This window comes from Typopeltis vanoorti, chromosome 24 (assembly GCF_054136105.1).
Source record: "Typopeltis vanoorti isolate ZY-2024b chromosome 24, IOZ_Tvanoo_1.0, whole genome shotgun sequence".
In the NCBI taxonomy this organism is placed as follows: Eukaryota; Metazoa; Arthropoda; class Arachnida; order Uropygi; family Thelyphonidae; genus Typopeltis; species Typopeltis vanoorti.
The window spans coordinates 20,968,194-20,982,065 of record NC_143572.1 but is presented as its reverse complement, the minus strand read 5'-3'; the positions used below and the strand labels follow the sequence as shown (position 1 = coordinate 20,982,065).

At 35.9% G+C, this 13,872-nt stretch overlaps 1 protein-coding gene across 2 annotated transcripts in view; it reads right to left on the bottom strand.

The window, feature by feature from the left end:
• LOC150092985 (mucosa-associated lymphoid tissue lymphoma translocation protein 1-like) overlaps positions 1-13,872 on the bottom strand; it is a 228,003-nt gene that overhangs the window by 30,346 nt on the left and 183,785 nt on the right. For both annotated transcript variants that reach the window (XM_090413823.1, XM_090413824.1), the window contains exons 12-13: positions 8,826-8,947; positions 1,226-1,369 (exon numbers count right to left, since the gene is read on the bottom strand). In XM_090413823.1, coding sequence (XP_090269949.1) covers positions 1,226-1,369; positions 8,826-8,947 — 266 coding nt within the window. The remainder of the gene's footprint in view (positions 1-1,225; positions 1,370-8,825; positions 8,948-13,872) is intronic.

The window sequence follows — 13,872 nt, the reverse complement described above, 5'->3', positions numbered from 1 at the left end:
CTATGAGGTGCTTGTATGTACATTTCTTACTACTGAACATAAGTGTGCTGTGTATTTGTATTCATACATTCATAATTTTTAGTGTTTGTGTGTGCTGGGGTAGATTACAATCATGATTGGAAAAAGATCAGAAGTGGAAAAATGTAACCATATGTGCATGAAAAGTAATCTATGCTTAAGCAGAGGAAAGATTAGCAAAACAAGTGTTCTCTGCCAGGTTGGCAGGAAAATGACCCAGAGGAAGACCAAGCTATAGGTGGATTGATATGCTACAAAGTGCCTTAGACGATAGAAATATAAGATCTGATAATGTTGGAGTCTTGACAAGTAACAGACTGATTTGGAGGAAAATTGAAGATAGGAAGTTGTAATGATGTAAATTTTTCGTGTAGTACTATCATATCCTCTACACCCCCTTGAGGGTACATGGCAGGAATTTGATGATGAAGTATGATAAGATTTCTGTTTAAAAGACTCAGCATGTTCATCGCAATTTAGGAGTTTGTTTGCTATTTCATCTCTAGTGCCTGTCCATTATTCTTGTTGATAATTGTTGTCCTCCCATGTAGGCCTGCATTTTGTTTTTAATTTCATGGAAAATTTTTCTAGGATTATTTACTATAAAGTATTTCAGGATTTCTTTAATTTCAATCTGTTCATGTAAAAATTTTCTTTTCTGTTGTCTTATTTGGGCAATTAAGCCAAATGTTTCTGTGTCCCTTCCCCTTTTTTTTCTTTACTGCCACTTCATATTCTTCATTAAACCAATTTTTATGCTGTATTTTACTTTGAATTTCAATTGAATTTTCTGCTGCTACTTTATTCTATTATTGATATGATTCCAGATGTTTTCAATTTTTGTTTTAAATCACACACATATTTTCTTCTCTCTTCAGTTTTAACCAGTTTGTTAATATGGTATCTCAGTTGATTTGCATGTGCTACATCTTTTACTGATTATGATATGGTCTATTTGATTGCATGCATGTCCATCAAGAGATGAATGAAGGACAGGTGTCTTTAATTACATGATGAAAATGCTGAATTTTCATGACCTTCAGTTGAAAGTCACTATTATGGGTTTCTCATCTCCTAGAGAAGATTCAAACCCAAGTCTTTCCAAATGATGGGTAAATGTTTAACATCCTCACAACTACACACTATACAGGTACAATTTTATCATTATATCAAACTGAAAGTAAGGAAAGTTAAAATATTCACTCACCAGTTAACTCTTTATATATTGCATCTAATCCTTCACATCCTCTTCTGTTTTGATAAACAGAATCAGTTAAACTGAGAGGTTTTGATAAGTTACCTGCTACCCATGGACACTGACAGTCACCAATTATTTGATCTTTTTCAAAATCTAGCAAAAATAATATAAACTCATCAGTCATATATTGAACAATAATAAAATTAAATTAACTCCCATCATGCACAAATACACTACTAAATTAGAGAATCAAAATCTCAGTATCTATAACATAGAACTGTTTTTTGTCATAATAATGACATGAAATTACCAGGAAGGATTCCACTAGTAACAAAAAAAGTATCTAGAGTAATGTGAAGTCACTTATGCTCATGAGTAATAGTAAAATTTCTAAATCTGTATATCATGTTTTAATAATTCTCCACCGATTTTTCTGAAACCAGAGAGAGAGAGAGAGAGAGAGAGAGAGAGAAATATATTCTAATGGTTAGAATATATATCCATGCCTCTCTATTTCTTGCTTCTGTAAGACTCTTGCCCGTCCAGTCTTTGATGTTGTTCTTCTATTGCAGTCGGGGTCTTTCTCTTCCTCTCCTTCCCTCCACCATCTCCTGCAATACTATTCTGGGGAGCTCTCCAGAAGAATCTCATCAAATGTCCTGTAAATGCTATTTTTCTTCTTTGGATACTAGCCATAGTCTCTTTTCATGTCGAATCTTTTAAGAACCTCTTCATTGCTCACTCTTTCAGTCCAGATGATACGATCCTTTTTTCTCAAGCACCACTTCAAACGCATTCAATTGGTCACTCATCTCCTTACTGATCATCCAGGACTCACATCCATATGTCCCCATGCTCTTGATCATTGTCTTGAAGATTCTTACTTTTAACTATCTGTTCAGATTTCTGTTTCCTAATACATGGTATATTTGGAAAATGCTGCTTTTGCTTTTTTAATTCTGTTTTTAATCTTAATTTCATAATTAGATCAATTGTTATCTGTTATCCAACTCCTAAGGTACTGCTCAAAGTGATTTCCATCCCATCATTTCCTTTCCTTGAAATCTTTATCACTTTTGTCTACTGAATGTTTATTTTCATTTTATATCTCTCCTTTCCAACCCTGTTCAGTCTATTCAAAATTCTTTGCAAGCCTTCCTCTGTTTCACTCATAAGTACAATATCATTTGCATATCTAATATTATTTATCAGATGTCCATTTAACTTTATTCCATCCTTCAAATCTTCCAAGGCCTCCCTCATTTTGAAATGGTTTGGTACTATTATCCTGAAAATAGCTATCATTTCCAGCATAGAAATGTTAAAGTGTAAACAGTATTTCATATTTTGAAATAATGTGTCTGCAGTATACCTATTCAAATAATATTAGTAACATTTCAATCTCCCTGATGTGTGAGGTTCTCCGTGCTATTATGTTGTGCAATGATAGCATAAAATGAAGAATCCAACTCTTTTGTAAATAAAAAAAGGTAACTTTGAATTCACATGACCATCACACTTTACTGACAGTACTGAAATCTTTATTTCTGATTTCCATCTCCAACAAATGATTTACAATAGAGTTGCAAAACTATATATACTATATTTCCATGAACATTGTTCAATATAATATGAGTAGACTGAAATCTATCAGTTAACTATTGGTTAGTATAATGGCAAGTCAATTCACAATTTTCTTTAAAGTTCTGTGGTTTTGGTCCTTCTATATATATTATGTTTCTGACACAGTTATTCTTGCTGGAAATGAATGTCTCTATTTTCTAATTTTTCATACATCTTTCAATGGTAATTTTTTAAGTCTAATGATTTTCATAGTTCTTGTGACGGTTGTATTCACCCCCCCCCAAACAGCTGGGCACCAACAATAAGGATGCTTGGGAAAAGTCAGTTATGTTTTGAACCTTGCTGTAATGTTGGAGGTTTAATAGATTTTTTACAACACTCAGAAAGGATTAAAAAGAATTTAATACTTCCTATATTTCGTCCTAGTCACTAGGACATCTACGGGGATTACAAAAATAACTAATGTAACATAACACAAATATCATACAATACTAAGCCCAACCACGTGGGTGACACTAAAGTCCTATCTAGGTGGAGTGCCCTCTAAGGGCGGTTGTAAGTGGCCTGGAATATAAAGTAGGATCTCGGGTGATGAGTGTTTCCCAAATTTTCGGAAGCTTAATGCAACCGTATTTATTAAGATTTGGTTGATTTCTAAGAGCTGCTGCTGCTTCTAAGAATAGTCTCTTTTTCTTGAATTTGCTGTGATGGAGCATGGTGGTTTTCTTCCATGATACCCTGTGGGTGGTGTCCAAGACATGGTCAGCCAAGCCTGAATGACCATAGTTGTGTTTACAGATGTAAGACGTGTTCTTCTAAGTGGATGGATGCCGATCTGCCTGTCTGTCCCAAGTATGCCAGCTTACAGGAACAGGGTACTTTGTAAACTCCAGGCAGAGAGAGAGGAGGGAGCTGATCTTTTGTAGAACGGATAAGGGTAGCAAGTTTGCAGTGGGGTTTATATGCTGTGTGTAGGTTGTTCTTTTTTAGAATCTTGGCTATTTTTTCGGATGTGCCACGGATGTAGGGTATGGTGATGGCATTTTTAAATTCTTGTTGACGAGAAGGACCGGGAATGGGAGAGGAGTTGATTATTTTTTTGATACTGTGATCACTGTAGCCATTGGAGAGGAAAGTGTTGTGTATGTAGTTAAGCTCAGCAGTGAGGGCAGTTCCACTGGAACAAAGATTGTGGGCTCTCTTGGTAAGAGTTTTAATAATGCCATATTGTTGAGAGGAGTGGTGGTGTGAGAGTTTGTGAATGTATCTGCCTGTGTGTATGGGGTTTCTGTATACAGTGAAGGCAAGTGTATCATTAGGCAGGCGTGTGACTAAGGTGTCTAGGAAGGGTAAACAATTGTTCTTTTCCTTTTCCATAGTAAACTGGATTCTTGGATGTAGGCTATTGAGATGACTGAGGAAGGAGTCTAATGTGTCTGGGCCATGAGGCCAAATAGAGAACACATCATCTACACAACACTTTCCTCTCCAATGGCTAAAGTGATCACAGTATCAAAAAAATAATTAGTTCCTCTCCCATTTCCGGTCCTTCTCGTCAACAAGAATTTAAAAATGCCATCACCATACCCTACATCCGTGGCACATCCGAAAAAATAGCCAAGATTCTAAAAAAGTACAACCTACACACAGCATATAAACCCCACCGCAAACTTGCTACCCTTATCCGTTCTACAAAAGATCAGCTCCCTCCTCTCTCTCTGCCTGGAGTTTACAAAGTACCCTGTTCCTGTAAGCTGGCATACTTGGGACAGACAGGCAGATCAGCATCCATCCGCTTAGAAGAACACGTCCGTAAACACAATTATGGTCATTCAGGCTTGGCTGACCATGCCTTGGACACCACCCACAGGGTATCATGGAAGAAAACCACCATGCACCATCACAGCAAATTCAAGAAAAAGAGACTATTCTTAGAAGCAGCAGCAGTTCTTAGAAATCAACCAAATCTTAATAAATACGGTTGCATTAAGCTTCCGAAAATTTGGGAAACACTCATCACCAGAGATCCTACTTTATATTCCAGGCCACTTACAACCGCCCTCAGAGGGCACTCCATCTAGATAGGACTTTAGTGTCACCCACGTGGTTGAGCTTAGTATTGTATGATATTTGTGTTATGTTACATTAGTTATTTTTGTAATCCCCGTAGATGTCCTAGTGACTAGGACGAAATATAGGAAGTATTAAATTCTTTTTAATCCTTTCTGAGTGTTGTAAAAAATCCATTAAACCTCCAATATTATGTCTTCACAGCACTTAAGCCTCTATACATGAACCTTGCTGTGTTGAAATGAGGATAAGTTGAATTTCATATTAAAAATCTCATGGTCAACTGCAACTATTTCTGTGACTGCTTCCTTCTTAATTTGTTTAAGACTTATAAACATTCTGATGTAAAAAGATATATGGCCCTGTTCGACAACCTATTCCATTTGTTTACCACATTAAAAAAGAAAAAAAAAATAGTCCTTACATGCTTGATAATCACACTCTCACACAACTTTCAAAGTTGATCTCTGTTTCCTTCCATCCAGTCATCTACTGGAAAAAGTTTTTAGCATCTACTCTATAAATATCATCAAAAACCCCTCTTTTTTACCTAAAGTTTGTAACATGCAAACTTTCAGTCTATTTTCATATAGACCACTCCAAAAAAAACAGTCACATTTTGGTCACTAAACCTAATCTTCTCCCTCTCCCCATTTCCACATCTCCAAGAAACTCAAGCAACTAAATCTGTGTGCAATAATTGTATTAACTGCATTCAATACCTTATAAAGAGATAATAACTTCCTTATTCCTGTTCTATATGTCATCTGAATTTCAACACACTCTCTTTCTCTCCAGCAAACTTAGACTCATCAAATTCTTTCAGTGTAGTTCCATCTATGCAATACATACCCAGTAATTTGTTCATCCCAAAGTGCATAACTTTACATTTTGATACACTGAATTGGCAGCCATTATCCTTAGTGCCCAAACCTTTTTTATATAATCCTGATTTAGATAGATATTTAGTTTATTTAGATAATCCTGCAGGATTTCTAAACATACTGGCCACTGAATTAGAAACTTTTATTTAATACCACAGTTTCCACATAGGCATGTGGCTGCCAATACAGATTCTCTTCAATTCCCTGTGCATTGTTTGGTGAGATATGGGTCGGGAACAGCCTTCGTTAAATGCTTTGGTCAACTGCTGCATAAAGGAAGTTATTTTGTGCATACAAGCCTTCTCAGACAATACTGATCTCATTCCTGACAGACTGCTATACCTCATGTTATATTTTCACTGATTAAACACCTGGGATCTCTTACCTTTTGAGAAATCAGTCAGCTCTGCTGTTTTCAAAATTGTGGCTCCAGCCAGATGGGCACCCACAACAAGCCCTTTATTGAACTCCAAAAGATCCCTTGTTTTTCCCATTGTGATCAAAACTATTCATTAACCAAGAAAAAACAAAGTATATGCTAGTAACTAGAAAGATTTGTGATAATAATCCTTCTCAAATTGAAATTGGTTCCTATAAATTTGAAATTGTACATAGTTTTATATACTTGGGATCAGAAGTTAATTGTAAAAATGATATCAGCAATGAGATTCAGAGATGTATTCTTTCTGCAAATAGATGCTTCTACGGACAAGAAACACCTAAAGTCTGATCCCAAGAAAAACAAAGATAATGGTGAAAAGGTGAAAAACAAAGGTCTTACAAAGTACTTGTATGATCTTCTGATTTGGACCAATGTTTACAATACCACCACCCCTGAGATATTAATTGGTCTATAATTTGAAACTTCAATCATGGAGCCTAATTGTGTAATATTTTGCCCCTTTTCCATTCTCTTGGCAGTCTGCAAGTGCTGAGACTTAAACAGTCTAGTTAAGGCAATGCCAATTTCTCTTACACTTTCCCATAACAAACGTGCTCATATCTCAATCAACCTCATATCTGTATTCACATTGAGATTTCTTAATATTCCAAACACACATTTTATATTTCTATTCTACCTCTATTCTTAAGTTGATCCTTGTCATAATGGTCACTGCATTATTTCCACTTGGATGATGCACATATGTAATGAAAGCAATTGTTTGATAATTCAAAGATTTCTCCTTACATCAGCATTCATTAGAGTGTTTTCCTTCCATAATCGCTTCCTTTTGAATGCAACATAACTAATTTTCTCTCATAATTTGATTTTGCCTTCCTCCCATGCTAGTTACCCTTTATGCCAGTACTTTATATTGGCCATGAGCCTATTGATCACCTTTCTCCTTATATACCCTCCATAACATTTACTTCTTTTGCAGATTCTTCTTAATGATGCTACTCATCCATATAACTTTCACCTGATTTTTCATCCTAACTCTTGCAATATGATACTGCTTTCCACTATTACATTATTTCTCTACATTATGTCTCTAGGATTACTTCATTTAATTCTATAATCATGTGTTCTATTCTTTTGGTGATGTTTCTGTTAGCATGTCATCAGTGAACTGTAGATTACTCAGGTATTTTCCAAATATATTTTTATCCCCTTTTCTCAGTTTTCTGTCAAAACATATTCAAGGATAGTTTTGGTGAGATTAAATAGTGTCCTTGTTGCTGATCCTTTCCCATTATGTATTATTATTATTTGGTAACCTCCATGTAATCAACAGACTCATTGTGGGAGGCCCACTCAACCAGCAACAAGTCTATCATAATGAGCTTCAAAGTTATTTATACTATCTGCACTAACAATGCACTCAGGCAATGCATTCCACTCATTAACAACTCTCTACGTAAAAAATCTACTCCTCACACCCTTCTTCACCACATCTTTAAATAACTTCCAGGGATGGCCTCTTGTTCTTCCCATCTTAACATCCACTGTTTTTATAATTTCTTTTGCATTAATCTGATAGAATCCCTTAACTAACTTGAAGGTCTCTATCATATCTCCTCTTTTCCTCCTATCCATCAACCTCTATAATCCACATTCTCTCAAACACTCTTCATAGCCAACACCAGAGTACTGATATCACTTTTGTTATTCATCTTTGGATCCTCTATAGTGTTTCTACATCACAATGAAAACTAGGTGACCAAATCTAAACACAACAGTCCATATGTGGTCTGACCAATGCCTTATATAGAAGTACCACCACCTCCTTATCCCTACATGTTAATATACTTTTTATCATAGCAGTTATACGATGTGCAGTCTTTGCAACACATGCGATGTGCCCTTGGAACTTCAGTCCACTGTCCACCATCACTCCAAGATCTCAAATCTCATCAACTTCCTGAAGTACAGCTCCACCAATACATTATATAGCTTTATATTTCTGTATTTCAAAGTGTAACACCTTGCATTTATTAACATTAAAACTGCAACTGCATTCATTTGTCCAAGCTAAAAGTCTATTCAAATCTTCCTATAGAGAATTAACATCAGCACTATTTATGATAATTCTACCTAATTTTGCATCATCGGCAAACATTTGAAGATCCCCAGTTAATCCACATGAAATATCATTAACAAACAAGTTAAACAGTAGGGTCCCAAGAACAGAACCCTGAGGCACACCACTAGTCACCTTCCTTTTCTGAGAGACAGTTCCATCATGCACAATTTACTGGCATTGTTCAGAGAGCCAATCCATCTAACCAATATACTATCTATTCCTATCATCTGTAGCTTATCCATCAACTACAGTAATCATATATCATATATATGATTACTATAGTTGTACTTACTATAGAAGCATTTGATTGATTACTATATGATAAGTAAAAAACTTATCATATAGTAATCAATCAAATGCTTCTGCAAAGTCTAAGAATATCACTGTATATGATTTTCTTTATCCAACACATTTGTCACCTTATCACAAAACATAAGCAGATTGCTAAACCAAGACCTGCCCTTTACAAATCCTGCTGACCTGGTTGTTAAAAGATGAATACAGATCTAACACAGTCATTAAATATAAATTGAAACGTATATTTACCACGTTGTACTTGATGTAGTACATTCCAAATGCTTGCCTTCTTTGAAATGTACTTCTTTAAATATTTGACAAAAAAACCATTTGCCTCTCCATCTGCTTCATATGAAGAACCCAGAAATGACCTATAATAAATAGAACAAAAAATTTTGAAATTAATAATATATCTCAGAATGAATGCTGTTTTGAATCTCACTTAGGCTTAATAAACATTTATAAATACTTTTTAAGTGGAGGACAAACCAGTCAGGGAACATATGCAACTGGCAGACATAATATGCTTGCTTCATACTTACCTGCCTTAGCATAATCCTAAAACAACCAACACCACTTTCACTACTGCTTCAGAACAATCTTATAATAAAATAATATAATATACCTTATTTGGAGGATTTTTGCATATGGACAAGGCAATTTTCCATATGAAGCAGGTGTAATATCAACTTCATGCAGAAGTTTTCTGTATTTTATAACTGATAATTACCTTGCATTGACAATGCACCTTTCTGCATATGTAGTAAAGACTAGGTGCTGAAAAAGTATGACAAACCTGTATATATATATATTAAAAGAATGACAGATCACAACCATATTAAGGGTGTTATATGCAATATATCACATGAAATGACCAATAATAAATAAGACAAAAAATTTTGAAATTAATAACACAAAAGAAAAAAATTATCTCAGAATGACATGCTCTTTTCGTGGAAAGCAAAGCAAGGCAAGAAAGATGACCAGCATGGTAAGGAAGGCAAAATCAGATTACGAGAAGAATCTAGCCAAGCAAGCAACCCAAAGGAAATCCCAAAAAAGTTTTGTTATGTGGAGAGTAAGAGGAAGAATGACTATGGAAGATTAACCTTAATGAGTCCAGATAGTGACGAGGTGACAGAAGCAGATAAAATAGTTAAGTTACTGAGTGACCACTTTACAAAGGTATATCATCCAAGTGAGGTTACTGCTGTAAAATATGTGACAGAGACTGATGTGGGAACAGAGGTGGATGAATTGGAATTTCCCAGGATATTGCAGAATCTAAATGTAAATACAGCTGTAGGAATAGATGGGATATCAGCTGAGGTTTTGTGAGAATGTGCAAGGGAATTGGCAATGCCTCTTACTAGGATCTTTAATTTAAGTCTCAGTTCTAGTAGAGTTTCAAGGAGTAGAAAGACAGCAAAATAATTATAGATTATCTTATAGTTTTATATATAAAAATAAGATAGAAAATTATCTTATTTTTACCACCACACCTAAGATAGAAAATTATCTTGGGTGTGGTAGTAAAAGTACTGGAAAAATTGTTCAAAAAGAGATTCAAAAATGGGTGGATAAGAATATGATACTCTATGAGAGGTAACATGATTTTATGAAGGGGTGGACATGCCTTTGTAATTTACTAACTTTTTATAATAGAGTAACAGCTGAGTTGGATAAAGGAAATGGCTACACAATGATTCTGCTGATTTTGCAAAGGCATTGACAGAATACCATATGGAATTCTATTACACAAATTAGAACAAATGGGGATGGATATGACACTGATTATGTGGAAAAGAGGGTGACTGCTAAACAGATATCAAAAAGTGATAGGGCAGAATCAAGGTAAAAACAGGTGACTAGCAGCAAGGTTCAGTGTTGAAACCAGTACTGTTTAATTTGTACATAAATGATATAGAAAATAAACTGAAAGAGATATTCAGTTGTTTGCTGATGATGCAAAATTAGGAAGAGTAATCAAAGCAATGTTGAGCCTCCGTAGCTCAGTCAGTATAGACAACGCCCTTTGGTCAGAAAGACCTGGGTTCAATTCCCATCCATGACACGAAAAACCTTTATTTGGTTCTCTTTTGACTAAAGGTAAGTTTTTTCACCAGGAAACTTGGGTTTTTTGTCCCCCAGAACAGGCAAACCGGCCAGTAGAACACATGCAATTTACAGACAAGAATATTTAAGAGGCATAGGGGATAACCATCTTATCCTAGTATTACGGTTAAGAAATCCAAGGATACTTGGATGGCCATAGGCACTTAAATGCTTTAAAAGTCACTAATGATGATGAATCAAAGCAATGTGAAGAGATTGTTGGATGTTGAGAGTTTATTTTTCACTTGGTTAGACTATAATAAGTTTAGTTTAATCCTTTATCCAAGTGTGAGCAAACAAAGTTTGCGTCTGAAAGTATCTTCAGGACTGGAGTAAGGTAGTGCAACACCAAGCAACTCGTTGCAAAGGTGGAGAAAGCTCTCACTACTCCTATCTCAGTATCTCCCATAATGCAAAGCACATCTCCTTGCAGATATGTGTAATGCTATGCATTAAGGCACTTCACCTCTGCAACGAGTTGCCTGGTGTTGCACTACCTTACCCCAGTACTGAAGATACTTTCAGGCGCAAACTTTGTTTGCTCACACTTGGATAAAGGATTAAACTAAACTTATTATAGTCTAACCAAGTGAAAAATAAACACTCAACATCTTTCTCTGAATCCGGAGTAATTTAATAATAAGGTTGCACACCCTTTGGCATCTCCTATAGGTTAGGATGACCTCTCATTGCTTCTGCCTTTGTATCTCCACTACTGGGCCTGGCTCCCACTGACGAGACCTCATTAAAGATCGAAACCGGTATGGGTAGTGGCCCTTGCCTTAACGCATAGCATTACACATATCCGCAAGGAGATGTGCTTTGCATTATGGGAGATACTGAGATAGGAGTAGTGAGAGCTTTCTCCACCTCTGCAACGAGTTGCCTGGTGTTGCACTACCTTACCCCAGTCTTGAAGATACTTTCAGGTGCAAACTTTGTTTGCTCGCACTTGGATAAAGGATTAAACTAAACTTATTATAGATTGTTGGATGATTTTAATAGGCTATAAGTATGGGCAAAAGATAATGGGTATCAGTTTAATGTGGAGAAATGTTAAGCTATGCATTTTGGGATAAATAGATGAAGCTAGAGATTTAGGGGTGGTGGTAAACAGAGAATTAAAGTTTAGAGGATATATTGCTAAGGTTGCTAAAGTAGCTCATAAGATTATTTGGCCAATGAAAGAACACACACTAACAAGTAGAGATAAGCAAGTTGTTATTCCACTTTATTATCAGGTCTGGTCTCCTGGATTTCTTGAGGATAATGAAGTGATGATTCAGTTACCAAAGTTGTGAGTGGTTTTTATAGGACTGATGCAGGGGAAATGTTTCAGCATTTGGCTAGAGGGGGCAGAACGAGAGGTGCTGAGACCACTACTGTTTAATTTGTACATAAATGATATGTGAAATAACCTGAAAAGAAATATTGAGTTGTTTGCTCATCCCTAGAAGTTGGGTAAGAGTGTGGTTAGCAAGGGCATGAGGACTAGATTTTTTGCTTGGAGAATAGTGAATGAATGGAATGGGTTGCCTGAGTCAGTTGTGAGTGCATTGTCTGTTAATGGGTTCAAGAATAGGTATGATAAATTGTGTGGATAGTTTGGGTCTCTTTGGACTACTTGGAGGTGCCCGTATTTAAACTGAATTAAGAATAATAATATACATTTTTTTCCATGGAAAAAATTATTCAAATGATTAATGCATGCATAATTCAAAAAACTAGTCACATCATTGGCAGTGGGTTTGGCTTTGTAGTGTTTAATAGAATATTGCATGAGTGTGCACATCTTGCTATATTTGGTTGTCCTATATAAATTGAAAGAAACATGCATTTAATTATCAGTCTGTTAGTAGGAAGTTTCCTTTTCTGTTGGAGAACTGGGAATGAATTCTACTAAGGATGCAATATTTATAAGGTCTTTTTAATTGGGGGTGAGTTAAATAGTCTAAATAATACAAAGAGATTTCTAAGAAAAAAAAACTCAGTTTTTTACCCAACAAAACACATAACTTTCCTGAGAATACAGAAAATTACCAGGTAGAGATTATGTTATGCAGATGCAGACAGGCTGATCTATTCTAATAGAGCATTAATTAGGCTTATTATGAAACCATGTGACTTGGATATGACAGGCTACTTGGCCAAGTATGTTAACCCACGCTACCGGCCAAGACATCTATAGATGTCAAGGTTATCATGGATGCGAAGTGCATATTAAAATTGTAATACCATTGATATTATATTGAAATATATGATGGATACAAAGCGTATGAGGATGCGTATTTGATTCATAATGGCCGGTTAGATGGTTAATACACTTCTCATTAAAAAATTTTTTATTATTATTATTTCTTTTATATCAACCCAATATATGAGAGATCAAAAAACCTATAACACAACAGTGCTTCTTGCCAAGCAGCGTATACTGCTAAGAAGGAAGTCAACAGACACCTTAGTGTGAAGAACAAACAGCCATGACACCCACCTTATTAAGATGAAGGACCTCCTTTCGCTGCGATGAATGCAACAATCCTATGGGGCATATTTTCTGCATCATTGAAGATGATGCTGCATATTTGTTTGGATAATGTAGGGCTTGCATATTGCAGTCCTACCATGGAAATTGATGTTGCATGCCTCAGTTCTGAATGTTTTTGTGCAGATTCATGTTCCAATCAATGCCTAGATCTCTGCATTCAACATGTCAGCCGATGAATGGCAGTTTTTACACATTATCCTTCATAGCACCCTACAGCCATATTCAGTGAGTGTAGTGGGTAGCACTTGCAGTTGACTCCCTGTGCTTCCATCTCAGTATGGTATCACGTGTTATGGAGTGATTCTTGACTCCATACACATTTACTTTGCATTACGATGCTGCATGTTTGTTTGGATAATGTAGGGCATGCATATTGTGGTCCTACCATGTAAATTGATGCTGCGAGCCTCGGTTCTGAATGTTTTTGTGCAGATTCATGTTCCAGTTGATGTTCAGAACTCCACCTTTAACCTGTCAGCTGATGAATGGAGGTCTTTACATATTACCCTTCATAGCACCCTACAGCCATGTTTAGTGAGTGTCATGGGTCATCCACTGTGGGTAGCACTTACAGTTGAATCTTTGCGCTTCCATCTCAGTATGGTATCACTGATTGTTGACCAGGGATGGCCCAAT